This window comes from Ovis aries, chromosome 20 (assembly GCF_016772045.2).
Source record: "Ovis aries strain OAR_USU_Benz2616 breed Rambouillet chromosome 20, ARS-UI_Ramb_v3.0, whole genome shotgun sequence".
Classification (NCBI taxonomy): domain Eukaryota; kingdom Metazoa; phylum Chordata; class Mammalia; order Artiodactyla; family Bovidae; genus Ovis; species Ovis aries.
Window position 1 is genome coordinate 19,138,240 of NC_056073.1, and position 24,052 is coordinate 19,162,291.

General features: G+C 46.2%; 1 protein-coding gene across 2 annotated transcripts in view; it reads right to left on the bottom strand.

Moving 5' to 3' along the window:
• Nucleotides 1-1,046: 1,046 nt before the first annotated feature.
• The window catches only part of CLIC5 (chloride intracellular channel 5), a 166,122-nt gene continuing 143,116 nt past the window's right edge, over nucleotides 1,047-24,052 (bottom strand). For both annotated transcript variants that reach the window (XM_004018861.6, XM_004018860.6), the window contains exons 5-6: nucleotides 11,837-12,021; nucleotides 1,047-5,862 (exon numbers count right to left, since the gene is read on the bottom strand). In XM_004018861.6, the coding sequence (XP_004018910.2) occupies nucleotides 5,695-5,862; nucleotides 11,837-12,021 (353 nt within the window). In that variant the 3' untranslated portion in view covers nucleotides 1,047-5,694. The remainder of the gene's footprint in view (nucleotides 5,863-11,836; nucleotides 12,022-24,052) is intronic.

A 24,052-nucleotide genomic window follows, 5' to 3' on the forward strand; every position in this document is an offset into this window, starting at 1 on the left:
AACGAATCTGCCTGCCAATGCAGGAGAGGCAAGAGGTGATGGTTCAATCCCTGTATTGCAAAGATCCCCTAGGGAAGGAAATAGAACCCACTCCAGTATTCTTGCCTAGAAAATCCCATGGACAGAGGAGTCTGGTGGGGTACAATCCACAGGGTCACAAAGAGTCGGACACGACCGAGTGCCCACACCATTCCACGCCTAGCTGATTTACAACATTGTGTTAGCTTCAAGTGTTCAGCACAGTACTTCAGTTATATGTACATTCTTTTTCAGATTCTTTTCCATTATAGGTTGTTACAATATACTGAGTAGAGTTTCCTGTGCTATGCATAGGTGCTGGCTGGTAATCTATTACACTAGTGTATCTGCTCCCTGGAGGAGGGCATGGCAACCCATTACAGTATTCTTGCCTGCAGAAGCCCCATGGACAGAGGAGCCTGGTGGGCTACCGTCCATTGGGTCGCAAAGCATCAGACTAAGCACGGCACAGCACAGTGTATCTGCTAATCCCATCCTTCTAATTTATACCTCTTCCCTACACTTTCGGTAATCATAACTTGTTTTCTGTGGGTCTTTTTCTATGCCTGTGGGTCTATTTCTGTTTTGTAAATAATGTCATTTGCATCTTTACTTTTTTTTCCAGAGTCCATATATAAGTGATATCACATGACATTTGTCTTTGACTGGGCTTACTTCACTTAGTATAATCATTTCTGGTCTACCCATGTTGCTGCAAATGGCATTGTTTCAATCTTTTTATTACATGTTTTTTGGCTGTGCCATGTGGCTTGTGGGACCTTCATTCCCCAACAAGGGATTGAACACGGACCACGGCAGTGAAAGCGCCAAGGCTTAACACCTGGACAGCCAGAGAATTCCCTATTTCATTTTTTAAAAAATTATATTTGCTTTTGATTTTTAAGAAGAATGAACATATTTTCTTTTGTAATGGGAAAATCAAATGACGTTTGGAAAAAAGAAGTATTTCATACTCATTTCAAACAGCATAGGAAATCCCCACCTTCAATAAGATGTCTGATGATCGATTTTGTACTATTTGAAAATAAACCAGCTTTATTTGAATTAGTCAATACCAATCAAGACCAGAAAACAAATTTATAACTAGTTCAGATGCATGAGGAAAACACTCAGAAATGTCTTCATTAAAAAGGAATTTTACATTATTAAGGCTTGAAAGCAAGTCCTGCTATTTTATCACCACAATTAAAGGTCTTGAGAAAAATCAAGTGACCATCATTGGGAGTGTTTTTATAAAGTGAAATGTTTGATCTTTTATAAAAGCTAGGCTTCTTTGCTAAATTAGTTAGCTCTCCAGCTTATAAAATGGGATAGCCAGGTGGTCAGGAAAGAAAGACAAGTTCAAACATCAGTCAGATATTTTATATTTTAAGCATATACATAGTCAATATCGCAAATCTCTATACATAAATACCATAGATGACTGTATCCTTAAAATTATATTTTGCCAAAAAACAGATTGCTTGTATAGCAATAGATTAACCCAAGCTCTACAGTGAGGCAATTTTTAATTTTCTTTTTGGTTGAGGAGGGGAACGTTGGATCCATTTCCTTAAGGAACATTAAGTAAGACTATGCACACTTTGGGTCATACCAAATCACAAAATGAAAGGGTCCTGAAACTAAGCTGGGAGGAGAATATTGACAAAGAGGGAGGATGATGCATTCACAGGAGGGCATGTGTTGTTTGGATTACATGCCAAGAGCTGTGGATAGAAACCAATGGGCTGCATGTGCTGGGAGGGTCCCAGAGCCAAGATGTGAACACTTCAGTCCTCACATCAGAACCAGGATGCTTCCCATGCACACTTTTTCTAATGTTCCAGAGCCTCTTAAATGTTATTCTTAAAAATAAGGAAGTGATCCCTTGGGAATCACTGAACTTACTTTTAACCATGAGTTAATTCTGCTCATTCCAAGAAGTCACCAGCGTCTTGGTTCCCTCTGCTGCTGAACCGGCCTCCTGGCCCTTGGATATAGGAGCCACAGACCTACCTACTGGATGTCCCCTGCCCCTAGACCAACTTAATTTCAGACACCAACTCTCACTGTTTTCTCCTGATGGAAAACTGGACACGACTGAGCGACTGAACTGAACTGAGACCTGTATCTTCCTGACACTGCCTCCTTTTTCATTCTGTTTGTCCAGACCTTGCTGATTTCTAGGATCTTAGATCTTCAGGGTCCATTCCAGATGTGATCCATTCTACGACCATTCTAAGATGCTTGGTCTTGTCTTTCTGCAGAGTGGCCAGTGGGTACAGGTGTTATGAAGAGCTTCCGTTGTTTCATTTGACAAATGCTAGGAAATTCAGCCCAGGAAAACTCATTCTTGGCCTGGCCTCTTTCTAATGAAAAGATCAAGCATTTCCATGGCCCCACCAGCAAGATAAGTGAACACTGAAGACAGTATCATTTCTTGGGAAGATGAAACTAGTTTGAGATCTGTGATCAAATAACCCAATGGAGTGTGGGTTTCACTTTTCAACTCATGAGCTTGGTGCCAGTTAACTGTATCGTTTGTTCAAAACAAGACAGCCATACTCATACTGGTAACTCTGAAGTGTCAGGGAATGAAGGTGTGCAATAGAAGGAACTCTATGCTGGACCAATCTAGATTTTACTGATCCAGCTCATCTTTTATAGCTGTTAAAATCTTATCCAATACACTCTCAGGGCAACCTGAGAGGCTGGCAGGACTGAGAAGATGGGTAAATTCAACACAGTTGTTCTGAATGTGATTCTTATTTCTCCCACTGCCTCACATTATGCTAACCCACCAAAAAAAAAAAAAAAAAAAAGCGATGTGAAAACCAAAGGAAAGAAATAAATCTAGAGTAAAATAGAATTTCAACCTAAGTAAATCCCCTCTTACTGCCACTGAGATGCTTTTTGAGGTATTGATATGCATGCCAGACCAATAACAAGGGTCACTTCCCATCTCAACACTCTGGAGTTCAGGGTCAAACTGCAGACCTTCAATACTCCCTGAGTTGATTCTGAGGACACCTGAGGACCTTTCCACACTGTGGCTGGGAGATGAAAGGCTGTGTACAGGACAAGGTTATGGCCAAAACCCAGGGAGACTGAAGCACGTGGAGAAAAATCTCTTTGGAAAAGAATCATCATAAGGCAATATTATTTTAAAATACTCCGATAAACCTCATCATAGATGTTAAAGCTTTAAATCAATAGTCGGTTGCATCATATGATAATCTGCTACTGCAGTAAAAAGATATCCCTGGGTTGAGTACCAGGAAATGCATCCATCTAGAACTCCCTCCCCCTGTTAAATGGTTACGGTGGGGTCATATAACTGCTCCAACCCCACCCCTGTGCCCTAATATGGTTATTGATATAAAACTAAGTCAACCACAGAAGGAACAGCTGGAACCAACAATATTGATTTAGTTTGGCTTGTTTGTTTTTAAAGGCTGTGTTTAAAGACTTGTCAATTGCTGGATTCTGAATATCCAGTGTCCTCAGGGTTCAAAACCTCTTCTGTGGGGGGTACTCTGCCTGGGAAGCTACTCCACCTGGGGGAGCTTCTCTGCCAGGGCATCCTGCCATTTTCACTGTGGCTCACCGGCTGTGCTTCTCAGGTATACCTCAAGAACAGGACATCTCTGGGTCTCGGGAAAGTAAACGGCTTCTTAGATCATTGTACTTATGCTGTGATGTTCAGGGAAGGATCTCTGAGGATAACAGAATTTCACACTAATGAAAAGGCCTTTGGGATCATTTAAGCTTTCATCTCCCACGAGACCAGCATAGCGCTTTTCCCTATTGTCAGAAGGATTGTTTCCTCATTAGTTCGCCTTTTCAAACATCTCCAGGGACATAGTTAGCAGGTTCCCTTAGAGGAGGAAATGAATCCATTCTTCCTGCTTTTGAATGAAAGGTCTCAGGCTTATAAGATGCCCCACTGAGAAATGGCATCTTCCTCTCTGGGCTAAAGGGGACCCCCTGCTTCTTCCCCTCTGCTCTGATCACTGGGTCCCCTTTCTCTCCAGAGATCCCTGGAGGCAGGTAGGTCCAGATATTGCTTGAGTTAGAACCTCATGATGTTTCTACAGGAAGGCCCCGTGCTGTCCTGCCCTCACTGAGCAGCGAGCCAAGTCCTGGGGCTTTTGGGCACTTGGGAGCCTCAGCCTCCATCAACAGGCAACACAGAAGGGAGGATTGTTGAAGGTGAGGGTCTGCGGTGGGTGGACTTTCTCCCAGGGCATTCATGGCAAGAGGGAGCTGATGACTAGTTCATTTTTCTTCATTTCCTCTGCACAGTTCCCTGTGCTCAGGCAGGGTAAGCTTTTAAGGAGGTGAAACTCAAGGAGAATGACTACAGAGTGAAATATTAGCTAAAAAACAGCTTCCTCTTTTTCTTTGGGCATTTGAATCAGATGGTAGGAAAATTTACCCAGATGCACGTGTATTTTTTCTTCGAGTTTAAACCACATGGTTTCCCAATCAGAAAGGCCCATGGACTTTCTTCCTAAGGTTCCACGATCAAGCCACCTCCTAAATGTATCTCTCGTGCATCAGAGGCTGCAGCTGAATCAGAGAGCACCCGGCTCACAGACCCACATCCGGGAACAACTTGAAGAAACTGGAGAGTCATTTTTGGTCAGCTGTTGGTATTTTGCTATGAAGATGGCAGCTACGTGACATCACTGGTTCGAGACTTAGATCGTAAGAGGAAAGATCTATCTAGAAGATTCCCAGGGAACACTGAGCCTCATACAAAGTTCTTCTTAGCCTTGTGCATCCATCCCCCCACCCCACCCCCTACTCCCATCTGCTTTCTCAGAGACCAAAATTCAATTGTGGATAAACATAGTCAAACCCAGGCATGTAATCCCCAATGAAACCACTCCCATAAGCAAGCAAACCCCATGGCTGGTAGACCCCGCAGGCCTTTTGGCATCAACACTCCACCTCTCCCCTCCCCTTCCCAGTCACCCCAGTTTGGAATGGCATGCCAATTTCCCTTCCTGGCAAGGCCTAGACAAATCAGCATCAAGCCAGGTATGTGATCACATCAGACTGTGCCCAGCACTGCAGAAAACTGAGACTGTCTGAAATAGTTTTCCAATCTGGCCTTCAGTGCGCGAAGTGACAAAAGTGCCAGAAAGTGGTGAGTGACTGGAGGTGTGTCTGCCAGGTGCCCAGACCCACATCTGCCCCACCCACTCTCTGTCTCCCCTAACACAGCTGTGCACCTCTTTCTAATAAGAACTAAGATGGCGTTTGGCCTTGGAGTTACTGACAGAGAAGGGTGGACAAGAACAGCGTGTTGCAGAATTCTAATGTATCTGAGGAGATATTTCAATATTGGCAAAAGGGGCCAGTGACAATCCCACAGACGGGGTTCCCAGGGCACCAACCCCAAACACACGGACCCCAGTCCAGGTCGGAAAGGCTGACAGCTTGACCGTTTCTCTCATTTCTGCTTGCGGGATTCCTGCCTGACCAGAGGGGGATGGCGCTGACTCTGGTCAACGCCAGCAGGCTGGGGGTTCCAAGGATGCCAGCGAGACGTGGCCTGATGGAGACAGAAGTTTCCAGAGGCGGCGTGGAAGAGGAGTGTGTGAAGCCGGAGTCCTTGGGGCGACGGTGGAGTCCTTCTGCAGCGGCGATGGGGCGGGACGGCCAAGCTCAGGATCGGCTGAGGCGTTTGGCCACGTCCGCGTAGGCCAGCTCGATCTCGCTGTCGGCCGCGCAGGTGTTGGTGAACTCATCCCGGGCGTAGGCGTTCTTGAGGTACCGCCACAGACCCGTCATCTCAGCCGGGAAATCGTAGTTGCGGTACTTCTTGGCCACAATCTGCAAGAGAGATGGCGTTAAAGCGTGAAATAGATCACCGGAAAGTGTTGGTCATGTGGCCCCGTGTGTGCACAGCGGGAAGACCCTCCATGTGTCCCCAGGGGCCGGCAGCAAGACACTTGGGGGGCAAGGTGACTGTGTGGCCTTTTTAATGCAACACTGTTTTAATTACCATGTGCTATTTATTTGTGTTGTATTATATTTTACCAAGCAACTATAATTTGTCCTCTGATCTAGTAATTCTGCTTGTAGGTATTCCTTTTCTTAGGAAATATCATGAGTGTACAAGAAGATTTAGTTTCTTGTAAATAGGACTGCAGGACTATTTGGAAATAGCAAAAAAAATTTAAAAAAGGTATACAATACAAATGTCCAACAACACACGAAGGGATAAATACGTTGCCATATATACATGCAGTGGTGTACTGGAGAGCCATGAGAAATGAGGTTGCAGAGGAAATTCCAGGGACTTGAAAAACGCTTCAAGAGACTATTCAGTTGGAAGTACTATATAAAGCATTAGGAGAAATATGTATGATGAACAGAAGTATAGACACCAATCTGTTAGCAGAAGATACATCTGACTGATATAATTATAGACAACTTTTTTCTTCCCCCATCCAGCCTTATCTACAGAAGGGAATACAAAGCAAAAAACATGCAAGTTAGATGCCAGAATGCATATGGAGCTTCAGGGTATGTGGAGGTGAACAGATGGTGATTCCTGTTCTCTCTCTGGTCTGCCCCACTCGGGGCTATGGACCTGAGCCTTCTGGGGAAGTGGTGTTTGTACTGAAAGACAATAGCATAGTGGTTAAAAGTGTGGGCTCTGGATCCCAGATGACTGGATCTGTAATCCTGACCCCATTACTTGACAATGGTGTGATCTTGGACGAGCTGCTTAACTTCTCTGAGCCCCAAATTCTTTTTCTCTAAAATGGAGATAATAAGATGACCTATCTGGGAGTAGTGAATTAGTTAATATACATAAAAGTGATCTGGGGGAGGTGCTGGCTTTAAGTGCTCAAGAAACATTATCTAATGTCAGAATTCATTGAGACCCATCACATCTTCTTTATCCGTTCATCTGTCAATGGACATTTAGTTTGTTTCCATGTCTTGGCTATCGTATAGTTCGAGTTTTGACCATTCCAAACTCTTCCCTTTGCCCCCTGCCCTGAAGAAGGAACTACAAGGTACATATTGCCTCCCTAGTTCTTAGGTACTTAGCATTTCTTTATATTAAATTCTCTCGGTTAATATAACTGGTTTGGGGAGGTCAGTACTGAAGCCACCTGGCAGTGTCTGTCCATCTAGGATAGGTGTGGCCAGTGAGCACAAGTGATGGGTTCAGGGTCCTTGGACAGAGCCGTCTCTTCACTGCAAGATGAAGGGGCCTTGGGCTTGCCCACAGCCTTAAGAAGAGGTTGTCTTGGGTCAGGAGAAAAATCTATGCAGGGGTGGAGGCTCCAATGAGGGAAGCAGCTTGAAACTGCCAGAGAGAATGAAAAAACCCCACAGAATATAAATTGGTGCAGCCACTGTGGAAAACATATGAAAGTTTCTCAAAAAACTAAAAACAAAACCACCATATGATTTGGTAATTCCACTCCTGAGTACATATCTTAAAAAAAAAAGACAGAGAATACAAACTTGAAAAGATACATGCACCCCAATGTTCACAGAAGTACTGTTTACAATAGCCAAGACATGGGAGCAACCTAAATGTCTACCGACAGGGGAATGGATAAAGAAGATGTGATACCTATACACAATGGAATACTACTCGGGCATGAAAAAGAATGAAATTCTGCCATTTGCAACAACGTGGGTGGACTTACAGAGCATTATGCTAAGTGAAATAAGTCAGACAGAGAGAGACAGATAACGTATGTTACAATTTATATGTGGAATCTAAAAAAGAAAACTAAACACAGAGAACAGACTAGTGGTTACCAGAAGGGAAGGGCACAACAGAGGTAGGGGATTAAGAGGCACAAAAAACTGCTGGGTATAACATAAGCTCTAAGTGTGTATTGTATAATACAGAGAATATAGTCGGTATTTTACAGTAACTATACATGGAGTATGGACTTCCCTGGTGGTTCAGATGGTAAAGAATCTGCCTGCAATGCAGGTTTGATCCCTGGGTAGGGAAGATACCTTGGAGAAGGGAATGGCAACCCACTCCAGTATTCTTGCCTGGAGAATTCCATGGGCAGAGAGAGGAGCCTGGTGGGCTCCTCCTCCTTCATGGGGTCACAAAGAGTTGGACACGACTGAGTCACTTCCATACCACCATACATGGAGTATAGCCTTTAAAAATTGTGAATTACTGTTGTACCCCTGTAACTTATATTGTACATGAACTATACTCCAATTTTTAAGATGGAGAAAAGGAAAGAAAAAGAGCCATAATAAGGTCAAGACATCTATTTTAAAAAACTGATCCCTGGGGTGGCCTTGAGTCTCTCGGTGCTGGAATTTATTTTCAGGTTTTTAAAGGATATAATTTGAACTGGGAAACAACAGAGACTCAACATATGAATTTATATTTGTGTTTATATGTATAGCTCCCTTCCTGTTAGCTTCAGGGGCTGAACAGGTCCCTGTGCCACGTGAGGCTCTGGGGGTGGTGGGGCACAAGGGTCTTGGGGGAGACGACAAGAGTCCCACATGCCCCTCCCTGCCCAGATCCATACACCCTGAGCTTGACCAGAGCTGGTTCTTTCCTCACATGTTGGCTCGAGGCGGGAGATGAGAATAGGAGGCAGCCAGACAATGAAAGTTCAAACCAGGCTGTCAGCGAGCAGCAGGGCCAGAGCAACTTGGCCTCCAAGGATGCAGATAATGCTGAAGGAAAGCCAATGAAAGAGAGAGAGGGAACGCGCGCAGGAGAAGCTCTGACGTCTGCAGGAACCTCCATGCTCATGTTCTGAATTTGCTTTCATATGAAAACAGTTAGCTCCCCCAGCCCAGATTAAGTCTTGGCATCTGCAGCCAAACTGGAGGTCTGACTTGGCTCTCCTTTCATGCTTTCTGCACTTTAGAGGCTTGCCAGGGCTCTGGGCTCTGATAAGCTGGATCAGCAGAAATCCAAGGAGATGGGAAGTGAGGCCCAGCCTTTGTCCCTTTGTAGGTCATCCTCCCTCTGATCTCCAGCTCCTCCAAGTGAATGACGCACTGAACATCATCCAAGGATGGGCGTAACTGGGAGTCTAGGGCTGGAAGGAACTGGAGGAACCGGAGGATGAAGCATGGGGCCTGGGAGGTCCATTTGTCCACCTAATTGGACACATGATTCTTGAGTGGGTGGTCCAACCATGTGTGACTGAGAGACGGGGAGGAAGAGAGGGGAAGAGGTGAGAAGGAAAATCATCATCCACACCTTTTTTTTCAGACATAAGAAAAATTAGTTCCCCAAAGAGTAAACAACTTGTCCCAGCTCCTCCTGGTGCTGTCTCTTGGACAGCAAGGAGATCAAACCAGTAGGTCCTAAAGGAAATCAATCCTGAATATTCATTGGAAGGACTGATGCTGAAGCACCAATGATTTGGTCACTTGATTCGAACAGCCGACCCATTGGAAAAGACCCTGGTGCTGGGAAAGATCGAGGGCAGGAGGAGAGGGGACAACAGAGGATGGGATGGTTGGATGGCACCACTGACTTAATGGACAGGACTTTGAGCAAACACCGGGAGATAGTAAAGGACAGGGAAGTCCGGCATGCTGCAGTCCATGGGGTTGCAAAGAGTCAAACATGACTGAGTGGCTCATCAACAGCAGAACTTGAGTCTCTGGACTTCTAGAATGGTGTTCTTCCCATGACCTCTGATAGTGTTACTGATAAAATCATATCACCCATAATGGTGCCACTTCGTCCTCAGGAAAAGAGAATAAAGGATGTTTTGAAGGTGGGGTGAGTGTGCGATTATTAGTAACTTCAAAGACATACAGCTTGGCCAGACTTAGCAATCACCATCGGCTTGGCCCTGAACCCCAAAGTGTCTTCGTATGAATGGATTGCATTTGCTCTGCCCATCAGCCCTGGTAAGCATGATTCCCTCCCAGGCTCCAGCCCTGATGCATCCCTTGGGAGCACCAGGGCAAGCACAGCTTATGTTTCAACTTCAACTGGTATGTGCTCTGAATGAAGGGTTCTGATTTCCAGCTCAGAACATCAGCCGAAAACCAACAGGCAGATATCCAACTGATAAATGACTGCATCTGATTCTCCTTAGTGACAGGTGGAAAGAAACTGAGCCTCACAAGCTAGGTGATCAAATGGTCAACCAATGAGTGTTAATTAAAGAGCCACCATGTACCCACCATTATGCTTGGAGAAGATCTATCATCACAGAGCTTTTTGTCTAACTGAGACAGTAAGATATCACCAGATGTAGAAATATAGAGCAGTCTAGCTCTATGATCCCACTGTCTTCTTCTCTGGATTAATGAGGGTCAGAAAAGGATGTGCTAGAAAACAAACTTATGGTTATCAAAGGGGAGAGTGGGGGCAGGGGAGATAAATTAGGAGTTTGGAATTAACATATACACACTACAATATATATATATATATATTAATAAAATATCTAAACAACAAGGCCCTACTGTATAGTGCAGGGAACTGTATTCTAATATCTTATACTAACCTATAATGGAAAAGAATCTGAAAAACAACATATATACATGTATATGTTATAGTTGCTGTTATTTAGTTGCTCAGTCGTGTCTGACTCTTTGTGACCCCATGGACTGTAGCCCACCAGGCTCCTCTGTCCATGGGATTTCCCAGGCAAGAATATTGGAGTGGGTGGTCATCTCCTTCTCCAGAGGATCTTCCCAACCCAGGGATCGAACCCAGGTCTCCTTCATTGCCACCAGGGAAGCCCAGTTTAGAGAAATTCAGGGTACAAAACTGCTGTCTTCAAATGAGATGAAGAGAGCAGCCCTGTTCTGTGTTGCTCCAGAGAACCAAGCAAGCAGGGAGGCAGGTTTAGGCTCCATGTAAGGTAGGATGGCTCTTAATAACTAGAGCCATCAAAAATGGTAGGGCTGCCTTAATAGGCAGAGGGCTCTGTGTCATCAGAAACATGCAGTCACAGCTGCACTGAAGCCTGTCACAGACACACAGGAAGGGGTCCACTTTGGGATGAGAGATTGGGATGACTCAGAATTCCCCTCTTCTTTCCATTTCTTGGATCCTAAGGCTGGATAGGAAAGATTACGCTCTGTGTCAGCCACGATTGGGAAGTGCAATGGTAGCAAAAATGATTATAATTTCTTGCAACCTCCGGCTTTTTAACTAGTAGAAGAGGAAGACGCTGTCTGCCTGCCCCAAGGAATGGTTATAGGAAATCAGAAGGTGGGTCTGCCCACAAAGAAAACACGTATATGAGATCACACTTAATAGAGGTCATGAGGTAGTGGGTAGCCAGTGAAAACCTATGATGAAAAGGTAAGGAAGAGGTCTTTGGAGTGACAAGACTATATGTAACTACATATAATAGGATTGCTGTTGTTTCGTCACTAAGTCATATCCCACTCTTTTGTGACTCCAAGGACTGTAGCCCACCAGGGTCCTCTGTCCATGGGATTTCCCAGGCAAGAGTACTGGAGTGGGGTGCCGTTTCCTTCTCCAGGGGATCTTCCGGTCCCAGGGTTGAACCCACGTCTCCTGCACTGGCAGCAGATTCTCTACCACTGAGCCACCAGAGAAGCCTTTACAACATGGCAGGCATCTTCAGGCCTCATTTAGTCTCCCAACAGCCCTGGTTCAGCAACACATGCCTGTGTTACTGGAGCTCAGAGGGGCCAGCATGCAGCAGAGGTTGACTTTGGGTCCCTGTTCACGAGATTTTCAAACTCCGATTCTCCATCAGCAGGCGGCCCTGTCCTTGTCTCATCCTCGCAAGAGACCCGGGCCTTTGATGGAACCGGATCTGGGGGGCACCCGCAGGTAGAGCGCTCTTACCTTGACCACATGGAGCTTGGGCAACAGGTTGCAGTCGGCCAGGGTCAGTTCGTCCCCATCCAGGAACTTGCGCCGGGAGCCCTTTTCATCATCCCCGCGAGTGTCCGCATCGATCTCTTCTGGCAGAGGGGTGTTCAGGTAGTCGTCCAGCTTCTTCAGAGCCTTGGTCAGGCCTCGCTCAAGGGCTGGCATGGAACAGCAAGGGGAGTGTCTTTAGTCAGCCTCCTTGCCACTGGATGCAGCCACAGGGACTTCAGGGTAAAGGAGCTTATCCAGAACCCTGTCTTATTAGTGCCCCACACACTAAAGAGCCTCTTGATGAAAGTGAAAGAGGAGAGTGAAAAGTTTGGCTTAAAACTCAACAGTCAGAAAACTAAGATCATGGCATCCGGTCCCATCACTTCATGGCAAATAGATGGGGAAACAATGGAAACAGTGAGAGACTTTATTTTGGAGGGGCTTCAAAATCACTGCAGATGGTGACTGCAGCCATGAAATTAAAAGATGCTTGCTCTCTGGAAGAAAAGTTATGACCAACCTAGACAGCATATTAAAAAGCAGAGACATTACTTTGCCAACAAAGGTCCATCTAGTCAAGGCTATGGTTTTTCCAGTAGTCATGTATGGATGTGAGACTTGGCCTATCTTTAAAGCTGAGCACCGAGGAATTGATGCTTTTGAACTGTGCTGTTGGAGAAGACTCTTGAGAGTCCCTTGGACTGCAAGGAGATCCAACCAGTCCATCCTAAAGGAAATCAGTCCTGAATATTCATTGGAAAGACTCATGCTGAAGCTGAAACTCCAACACTTTCGTCACCTGATGGGAATAACTGACTCATTTGAAAAAACCCTGATGCTGGGAATGATTGAAGGCGGGAGAAGAAGGGGACGACAGAGGATGAGATGGTTGGATGGCATCACTGACTCAATGGACATGAGTTTGAGCAAGCTCCGAGAGTTGGTGATGGACAGGGAAGCCTGGCATGCTGCAGTCCATGGGGTCACAAAGAGTCAGACACGACTGAGCGACTGAACTGAACTGAACACACACCAAAGAGATCTGACAGCCAGTACACGATGCCATAGGGGAGCATTAAACAGCCTGAAAAAGCGAACCTTAAACAAACAGTGAAAGTGAAAGTGAAGCCGCTCAGTCCTGTCTGACTCTTTGTGACCCCATGGACTGTCGCCCACCAAGCTCCTCCATCCATGGGATTCTCCAGGCAAGAATACTGGAGTAGGTTGCCATTTCCTTCTCCAGGGGATCTTCCCAACCCAGGGATCGAACCCAGGTCTCCTGCATTGCAGGCAGACGCTTTAACCTCTGAGCCACCAGGGAAGCCCGGTGGGAGTATTAAACAGCCTGAAAAAGCGAATCTTAACCAAACAGTAAACACTTGCTAGTCCATTTTAAAAAAAAGATAACATAAATACAGAAATACAACCATCAGGATATCAATCAAAGCCTTTATAGTTCTCATCTCCAGCAGATACTGTAGTAATTATCAATTTTCATTTTCTTATCTTGCTTAACCAAATTTTGCCAATATTCTGCAATTAATCCACATACTAATTTTGTAGGAAGAAAAGGCTATCAAATAAGGAAATAACAGCTATATAGACATCCTAGAACAGAGATAGGCACCAGATTTGTGGGAAGCCTTAGCCTTGGCTAACCCAATCTAAGAAAGAGAGGGGTCAAGGCTTCCAGGAAGACAGGACATAGGACAGTGAGTACTCATGTCCAGGGTTGCCCCAGAGAACCAGTGGATGTTAAGGAGGCATCCTTGAGTTTAATTTAGAGGAGCTGTTCTAAAGTGTTAGCCTCTGAGTTGTGCCTGACTCGTTGCAATGCCATGGACTGTAGCTCTCCAGGCTTCTCTGTCCATGGAATTCTCCAAGCAAGTATACTGGAATGGGGAGCCATTCCCTTCTCCAAGGGATTTTCCTGACCCAGGGATGGAACCCAGGCCTCCTGCATTGCAGGCAGATTCTTTACTGCCTGCGCCATCAGGGAAGCCCACAGCAGTCTAAAATGGAAGGGCGAATAAAACAGGCAGTGGGCTCCCCCAGAAATGTGCAACCCTGGATGCATGGAAACCTGCCCCTCAAGGAGGGAACATCCAAGGGAAGATAATACGGCAGAAGACTTTTCCAGCCTTGCCCCAGTGATTATCTGGCCAATAATTCATTTACATATAACAGCAGAAGAGAGACTTCCCTGGAAGAAAATTTCTTGAACTGAATAAAAAGGAAAACACAATGTATATATATTAAAGAACAGAACAAAATACTCAAAGGAGCAGCTATAGGATGTCACCATCACTCAGAGTCATTCTCTAGCCTAGAAACTGTCTACCTAGGCTCCGAGAACCAAGCCAGAGGAGACGGCTAGCCAAGTCACTGGCCACCGCATCTGCGTTATCAGTCCCAGCGCTCCACCCCCCACCACCCCACCCCCAGGGCTGCTTTTCCAGACTCTGGTTTAGAGCATGACACTGAGATGATGGCAATCAGTTTGGATGTTAATTCCAGCAGATGAAAGGGAGGAGTTGCCCCCAAAGGAAGAGCCCAGAGGGTTGTGCTCTTGTTCAGATTTTTCCCAAATGTGCCTTCTGTCAGCCCCTCCTCACATAATCCATGTCTGTCTTTTCATAGCGAGCCTTTGTCTGAGACAATGAAATGACACCAGCCCAAGATACGGCCACTGAACACTTGCTGGAATGTTTGAAAACAGGCTGGAGGTTGGACGTGGTTTCTCAACACTTCCTTCTCCCTGGTGTGGCACTTGAACTTGGACTTCACCATCTGCTTTGTGTTTCCAGTTTGGGAGAAAAGACTGAGTGGGGCTGGGAAAAATGCTTGTAGTCCCCTTAGTAATTGTCTAGACTGGGATGGGATTGCAGGCCTATTCAGCGCACCAGCAGAGGGCGGATGCTCAACAGTACTTCTTAGCACCCCACCCCACCCCCACCCAAACAGCTGTGATTTATATTGGGCCTGTTTGCTTCCACAAATCCTGCTGCCCCTTTCAGTTACGGAGATGATAACAAAATCTTGCTTCTAATGGAGAAAGGAACAATCTGATTGAATTCCTGTTGAAGTGTGATGAGCTGATACCATCTGAGGAAAAGAGACATGGATGGGGTAGGAGGCATTGCAAGTTTTAACTCCAAAAGCCCCCTGTCCTCCTGAGCTGGTACCTGCCTGAGTGCCCAGTCTTGGAAACATCGTGAAATTTGGTAAGAGAGTCTTAAAACAGCAACTGAAGCTCATTAGGGAGATGATTCTGGAGAAATTTAAACTCTCTCTCCAGCAATTTCTCAAGGTGGATGGGTTGAGTTTGAGAATGGCCAAGGTCATTGCCTCAGTCACTCAGTCGTGTCCGACTCTTTGCGACCCCATGGACTGAAGCACGCCAGGCTACCCTGTCCATCACCAACTCCCAGAGCTTGCTCAAACTCATGTGCATCGAGTCGGTGATGCCATCCAACCATCTCATCCTCTGTCGGCCCCTTCTCCTCCTTACGTCACAACTATGACCTCATTGCCTAAGTCACAACCATGACCCACCAAGTAATACACCACGTCCGGATGCTCTGAGGACGCCCTGTGTGTGTCAGCTGCATCACTGCTGTTTGTGGGTTTTCGATCAGGAATGTGAAGGTCAGAAATGGAGATAATCATGGTAGAGAGGAGATGAAGCAGCAGAGAGGGCCCACGTGACAGAACTAATCTTGTGTTTAAATTCTGAGCCCACCCAGGGGTAAGTCTTAGGGCTTCCCAGGTAGCACAGTGGTAAAGAATCCTCCTGCCAATGCAGGAGACACAAGAGAGGTGGGTTCAATCCTTGGATCCAGAAGATCCCCTGCAGTAGAAAATGGCAATCCACTCTAGTACTCCTGCTTGGAGAATTCCATGGACAGAGCAGCCTGGCGGGCTTCACGTTTGTGCGGGGTTGCACAAAGTCAGACAAATGACTGAATACACACACATACTTAAGGATGAATTTACTGTGATGCTACTGAGGCTAACGCTCCAAGGCCTTGAACATGACTTTTCAAATTCTCTATTTATTGTATTGACTTTCTACTCCACAAACTCTGGAAATGTCCCTGATGCTGGCACTTTTGAAGTGTGAGCGTGGGCAAGTTCCTCAACCCCTCTGAGTATCACTTTTCTCATCTCAACTATGGGACTAAAGATCTCTTATAAGGCCAGTGGGAGGAGTAACTCAGCCAATGCAAGGAAATGAAAGTGCGTCATACGATACCTGGCTCCTATCAGGATATCAGTTAATGACGTTGCTGCCATTGTGTTAGCAAACCGGGCAATCATCCTGCTCTCCATCCCTCAGTCCACACCCTTGGTCAGTATGACACGAAGTGGTGAAGTGAAAGTCACTCGGTCGTGTCCGACTCTTTGCAACCCCATGGACTATGCAGTCCATGGATTTCTCCAGGCCAGAATACTGGAGTGGGCAGCCTATCCCTTCTCCAGAGGATCTTCCTGACCCAGAAATTGGAGGCAGATTCTTTACCAACTGAGCTTTTGGTCAGTATATCCCTCAATAATCCAAGGTACAGCAGACCACGAGACAGCCTAAGCTCCAATTCTGAGCCCCAGTACCTAAAGGAAGAAATTAACAGCTTGGAACCTGGCTTCTCTCACTGACTGAATGTCCAGCCACAGTCCTGTCCCTTAGCCTCCCTTGGGATCCTTCTCGGTGACAAGCCGTGTTGAGAGGCAGGGCCGGGGGGAGCTAGACACACATGCTTGCATGCCAACACGGTGCTGTGTTACCGAATGACAAAGGCCAGTACCGATATGCTCTCTGCCAGTTCTTTGCCCTTCTATCTGCCAACTCATTCATTCCCCTGACTCTGGCTCAATCTGGCCTCTATAGAGTTTAATGATCTTTTTTGGCTGACGGCACCCAGGTTGTGAAACCGTTGCTGCTGAACTTTCTGCTCTAGTGAGAGTGAAGGGGATGTGAAAGAAAGCAGAGCGACAAGATGATGTTAATTCCTTCCGTGTGGGCATCTGAAACTCTCCTTCCAAAAGACTTCCTTTGAGAGGAGGAAAGGGGGAGCAGAAGGGAGGAGGGAGGGATCCCTTCCACAGCAGCAAGCCAGCCTGAAGCCAGGAGACCCCAAAACCCCCCGACCACTAATGTCCCAGGCACTTGATGGATCTCCAATCCTTGAACGGCTTTCTTCCCCTCTCCACCCCGCCCTTCCTGTAAAGATTTATTCCGTACCACACACAAACGCACTGGGTAAAATATGTGATGAGGAAACAAGGGGAATAGTTCATAAATATTCTCAGCCATATGCAAACAATCTCAAATTTATTTTTCTCTTTCTTAAGGAGGGGAAAAAAAATCCACCCATTCCATGATCACTTCCAGATTCATTGAGGTTGATATTACATAAGACCCAATATTGTTTTCTCGTTGTAGAGAAATAATGACTTGGAAACTGCAATTTGAGCTAAGAAAATAATATACTCTTACCCGGGCATGGAGGCTGAATGGAGACCAGGGAGCCAAGACTCAGCCTCCAATGAGCTCTTGCAAGCGCAGCTCAGCCCTGCCTTGAGGCGTGCTTTGCTGACATGCTTTATGCAGCAGGGGTACCGAGGAGCAAAAAGGGTTGTGCAGACCCCTGGGGGCTCAAAATTCACTTGGAGCCACGCAGATGTCACAGGTGAAAGGACTGTGGGCCCGAATTCCTCTGTCCTCAGTCTCTCATACGCGGATTTTCTCTGGCATGTGAGCTTGCAGACAGAGGAGAGCCAGGGGTCCACCTCTGACTGTCGTCTGCAGCCTGAATGGGGGTCTGTTCACCTCTGCTGTGGAGAAGACGGTGGTCACTGGAAGCTGGTCCCTTGCCCCCATACCTGCGCCCTTCTGCGCTTCCTTCACTGCTCGAAGCCTATTCCCCAGCAACAGTAAGAAAAACGCTGCTGTTCTGAAGTGGACCAGGGGTGTTTACACCACCGATCATATGAGCACACAGCGAAGCTACCGAGATGAGAGCTATCATTCATTTCCATTGAACAGATAAAGAAATTGAGTCTCAGTCTCACCCAAGGCACACTGGCCTGTGCCAGCAGGTTGTTCAAACGACTCCTGGGATGTACCACAAAGAACATACCTGGTTTTGTTTTTAACTACTCTGGTCTTCCTTACAAGCTCCCAACCCCCTTGGGTAATGGGAAAACCACAGCATTAATTTAGTCCATTCTGGATTAGAACCTAGTTGATGTAATAATCAAAATAGTCCCTCTAGAGCATTCTCAGTCTCTTTTGCATAAAAATGCTCAGTTTCTCAGACAGCCTCCCTCTCCCTGGCTCTTCCCCCTGAGTTAAATGCGGAGGGTGGGGGAGGAGACAGAAGTTCTGGGGTCTGCTGGGTAGAAGGCTGGGGCTACCTACCACAGGGGCTGTCTCTTCTCAGTGATGCTGCCCCTTCGCGTCCTTCCAGACTTAGTGGGGATAGTGACCTTCCGGTGGCGGTAACAGATGAGATGCTAGCCTCTATCCAGAACTTTCCTTGAGATGGATACCCGAGCATAGCACCCTGAGAGGCTCTCCAGACACATCTCTAGCTCCCTCTCCTCCTTCATCCCCCAAACGTCTCTCTCATTTCCATTTCCTATGTCAGAGATTTCACCAACCACAGAGCAGCAAGCCCCTCCGAGAGTTGATTCCTCCAGGCCTAGTTCTTAACGTGCTAACTTTGAGGAATAAAGGCCATTTAGAACATTTTAAGACAATAGCTTGGCTTACAAGGCTACTCTCTTTTGCAAATGCTATTTTGAGTAACAGAAGCTAAATACTGAATTTTTTTTTCTCTTTCTTAGAATTCCTTCTATAGAACCCTAATCTCTCTTGAAGCTGATGCCTAGGACATATTAAAATCATGTACCCAGGAAGACAAAGAGAAAAATGTTTCCAAAATAGCAGTCCTATTATATGACTTAGGAGCAAAACCAGGATTTAAAACAGGGACTGTCGGATTCCAAAACTTAAACTTCTACTATGCAAGGCCATCTCTGGGTGCCAAGGATGGGCCCACGGCTCCTTGGGGGTCCATTCAGACTTCCATCTTCCCACTATGCTGGGGATATTCTCATATCCCCTTATCCTCTGACAAGCGAGTGGCTGTCAGGGTACCATTCCTCATGTCCTAGCTTCAGCAGTGTGTGTATGCTCAGTCATGTCCAACTCTCATGCGACCCCATGGACTGTAGCCCACCAGTCCATGGAATTCTCCAGGCCCGAATACTGGAGTAGGTAGCCATTCCCTTCTCCAGGGGATCTTCCCAAGCCAGGGGTTGACCCCGTATCTCCCACACTGCGGGCAGATTCTTTACCATCTGAGCCTGAATGAAGGTTTTACTTCTCATCTTGTCATTTGAGAGCATGTTGATATAAAGGATGAAAAAAGAAATATGCAGCTGTGGTCTGAGGCACACCACAGCAGAGATGCTTCTGACTATCACATACTCTTGGAGAGAAAATACAAAGATGGCAACACCTTGTTGATAGTTTTAAGCATGAATGAAAACGTGGTGGGAATAAGAAAAAAATAAAATAGACTGTTCTATCGCTTCTCCCTTGCCTTTTGGAGGAAGCAGGTTTTCTTTAGAAACTAAGAGAGGTCAGATTGCTCCTGTGAGATGCCCAAGGGCCAAAGATCAAGGAGAGAGGAGGGGGCTGGAACAGCAGAATGGTCCAGGAGAGTTGTGAGGGGTGGGGGAAGAGGAGGTACAGGCCAGATGGGCAGAAACGTGGATGCTATCATAAAGAATGCAACTTTGAGGAGAGACAAAGATATTCTACGGGGTGTTTAGGACTTTCAGCTTTTGATGGACAGTGTAATTCCTTCCCGCTAAAAATATCCTACGTAAGGATCCACATTCATACCTGGAAGATCCATACTCTTCCAGGTTTGGAGATTAGAGTCGTGTAGCTTGTTTCTGTTGCAAAAGTCCTTAAAGAGAGTAAGAATGCCCAGTTATACTGGGGTTACATGAGTATGGATGACCCCACAGAGGTAAAATTATAAAACAGGCAAAAACTGGGGGCCATACCCTCTGATCCACAGTGACCTTTCTAGAACACAGAGCAGGTAAGAGGTGGCTGATCCCCACGCTCTCTTGTCTCTTAAAGCTGTATCAATGGGACTTCCCTGGTGGTCCTGTGGCTAAGACTCTGCATTCCCAACGCAGGGGTCCTGGTTCCATCCTTGGTCGAGAAATAGATCCCACATGCCACAGCAAAGACTGAAGGTCCCCTGTGCCACAACTGTGACCTGGCACAGTCACACACACATACCTACATGCATATTCATCATAGGTGTATATGTATGAGGCTTTCCAGGCGGTGCTAGTGGCAGAGAACTCGCCGGCCAATGCAGGAGACTGAAGAGACACGAGTTCAATCCCTGGGTTGGGAAGATCCCCTAGAGGAGGGCAAGGCAGCCCACTCCAGTATTCTTGCCTGGAGAATCCCACGGACAGAGGAGCCTGGTGGGCTGCATTCCATAGTGTCCCAAAGAGTCAGACACGACTGAAGTGGCTTGGCACTGGCATGTATATATCAGTTGTATCTATGGAGGGTCCTTAGGCCACACTGAGCTGGAAATGGCATCAGGGCTGGCTTTCCTTCATGCTTGGTGGGCCCTCTCTGCTGTGCCTGGGCTGTCTGTTGGCAGGTCACTGGTATCATCAGGGAAGGGACAGACAGAGTATGGGTCAGAGGGTGTCAGACAACCCCATACCAGGCTCCCCGAGAAGGCTTGCCATAACAGGCAGAAGCAGGATGCCCAGCATTCTAGTGTTCAGGAGACCTGAGCAGGTTCGCATCCTGCCACTGGTTCTACAGAATCCAATGCATGGTGGGACTTAGAGATCATCATTATTATTATTATCATTATTACAGCTGTAGAATGTAAGTTCATGAAAACGTGGAGCAAGGAGAGACTGAGTGAAACATTAAGAGCAACAGATCAACTCGAGGCTGAAGCGGGGTGTCTGAAGTGATGCTCATCCAATCACCCCAGAACTTCCCAGGTCCAAGGAGAGTTAGGGGAGCCCAGAGGGCGAAGCCCACTCCCGCATTCCCCTACATGCTCAGGACCCCAAGTCGCCTGGGATCATCTCCTTGGGTTTAGCCTTGTTCTCTCGGGGTGTGAAATTTTCTTGGCCTGATAGTCTGGGGAATCCACATTTACTTTGGCATCAGACCAGGGAAGAGTGGACTTGGCCTCACGGAGAGGAAGATGCTGTCAAATCGGCTCCATCTGCGACAGGCTCATAGGTGGGAAACAGTTCCCGGGCCCTCGTCTCTAGGTGCTGGTGACAACAGGTAGAAAGATAGTGGTTTATGGGAAAGCACCGGCAACTTCAGCAGACCCCTGCCGTTCCCTTGTGTGGCATCAGCTGGGCTTGCGAAGAGTCTGCGGCTCAGGCTGCCAGGAGTATTATTTCCCAGTTCTAGGAAGGACTGGGGCCTTGAATGGGAGAGGTGAAATGACAGACTCCTATGGTTCTTCCAATAAAAGGCCAGTGAATAACTGTCTACCCCCAAGGCAGGATTCAGCTCTAACCACGATGGTGGACTGGGATCCAGGACATCATTGCAGGCTTCCTACCTCCCTTTGGCGGAGAGAATCACCTAGTGAATGGGGCATTTTTTGATAGATTTCTAAAGAATGCCAAAGGCTTGTCCTTGAGAAGAGACAGACCCTCCATATAGCTTCCTCCTCAAGCTCTGTAGGGGATCATTGTGAGTTATACAGCTCCACAAATCAACTTTATGTTTGCCCTTTGTTCCGAAGTATTATTCCCAATAACAATAAACAAAGACAACAAATACTTTTCTTTAAGAAATACAAGTCTTTGCCAATTACTGTTCATTGTTCAGTTGCTAAGTCGTATTCGACTCTTAGAGACCTCATGGACTGCAGCAAGCCAGGCTTCCCTGTCTTTCACTATCTCCTCGAGTTAGCTCAAACAAATTATTTATTAGGGTGTGTTTAAAACATAGGCATGGTAGAGCATTTAGGACAATCCAACATGCCTTTCATAAGCTATGATTTAAAAGTATGAAGGGAGGTATGGATCACAGAGACAATTCCAGATTCAAATCATCTGCTGCGTCTCCTAAAAGCCACCGTAAATTTGAAGAGAAGGATTATCACTTAGCTCTTCACATATAGGTTTCCTTGTGTGAACACAGTCTGTACCATGTAAACATCCCAGATGTTTATTTATGAACAGGAGGAGAGAGACAGAGAAACACTGAATGGAGAGAGAGCCAGCCGAAGAGGAGAACTGCGGGAATTCACCAGGGAGGGGGAAAAACTAGCTGGAGCCGCCCGCAGAGAATGTGGTCCCCATTAGGGAGCCTGGCCCAGACGTTTGTGATGGGGATGTGGCGCCCCCTTCTGGCCGCTCCTTCAGCAAAGAAAACTCCCGCAACTTGTAAAGCGAACTTTGTATGTGTGTTTTCTATTAGGCTTTCCAGAAACTCATAAATGGTTGTAAACCCCATTGTGCTAATAGGAAGAGCAACATAAATGCTGACTGAAGCTATTAATGCTGGTTGTAGTTTATGCGGTGGACTGAATCAGGCTGAAAACGGGGAGTATTTTTACGGTGACTTTTCTAACAGGTTATTTTTAAGTATCAGCCCACAGCTTCGGTGGGGTGCTGATGTTCAGACATTTGGAATGAACTCCTCAAGGGGGAGTCAACTTTATCGGTCATCTGTTCATCTTTAGACCTAGAGACTTTGTTTTTCAACTTTCAAACCTCTCCAAACAGGCTGAAATTATTTAACCGCCCTCTGCCTTCTTCATCCTCAAATAGCAACATCTTTTACATAAGATCCATTAGCAATTTAAAAACGGCCAGAGTGCCATCATAGCTCTCTATTTAAATATTTGTTGGTTCTAGTCATTTTGTGACTATCCTATAATAGGTTACATAGTTGGTCGAGTCTTCGATTTGTCAAATAGGTTTCTATGGAGCGCCCTCTATGGGCAAGGTTTGGAACTCTTAGCCCCCCAAGGATTGCTGAATTAGGACTTCAGCAGTGAAGCTGGGATTGTTGGGCATTTACAGCGACATATACGCGGTAGTTGTTCAATCAGTATCTGCCGTTTTATGAGTTGATTTGATCCCAGTTTCCTAAATGACCTACCCAACCCTTATTCAACAACTCAGTCTGAAAAAAGTGGAAACCCTTGTTCAACAACCCAGTTGAACATTTTCCATAACGGACTATATTAAAGATAGTGTGCGCAGACCACAGGACCGGTTGCCTAGGTTGGTATCCCGGATAGGCCACGTACTAGCTTAACCTCTTGTGTCTCAGTTTCCTCATCTGCAAAACAGATCACAGCACGGTATACCTTACAGGGTGGCCGTGAATAACACCTGCAGAAGTCTCGGGCTGGTGCTTGGCATGTAGTCAGTGGTTGTTACGTTCCGCATGTGATAATGCTGACATATAAGGGCCAAAGCTACAAAACACCTAATAAATTCTTAGAGTTGGGAGGAAAAGGACTGCCAGATAAATGCTGTGCTTGACCGGTCCTTTGCCCTGAGGAAGTCACACCGGATGAACGAGGTAGAGCTCCTTTCTGCGTGTTCAGCTGGTCCTTTCACTCTGACTTGGCTGCCATCACCACAGCTGCAGAAGAGAAAGCCTTCTCCTTAGCAGTCATGCAACGAGGCAAACTTAAGAGGTTAAGCTGAGGCGGGGGTTGTGGATGACTGACACTTTTGCAGAAGTTCCCAGATTCTGCACAGTTATACCCTCCCCTCCCTTAACTCAGAGCAGATCTCTGGGTGCCCACTGCTGTCCCCCAATATGGATTACATTAGGGGAAGAAACTCTCCCCTGGGTATTATAACTTTTACTAAACAGCTTTTACTACACGAAGTACAGTACACTACAAGAAGTCTTACATCTTCTAAAGTTTGAACCAAGAGTGTCTCAGATTAAGTGTGCAATTTTATACTTCTGTTTCCTAAAATCTAAGTGGGGTAATGATTCAGATTTAGTCAAGCCCAAGGGAGAATTTGAAATAGTATGCCTTTTTTTTTTTTTTTTGGCATGGCTAGATCAGATATTTTCACTGCAGTTTTTTTTTGTTTTTTAATCATCTTAAGTTGAAAGTAGATTATATGCAAGAGTTC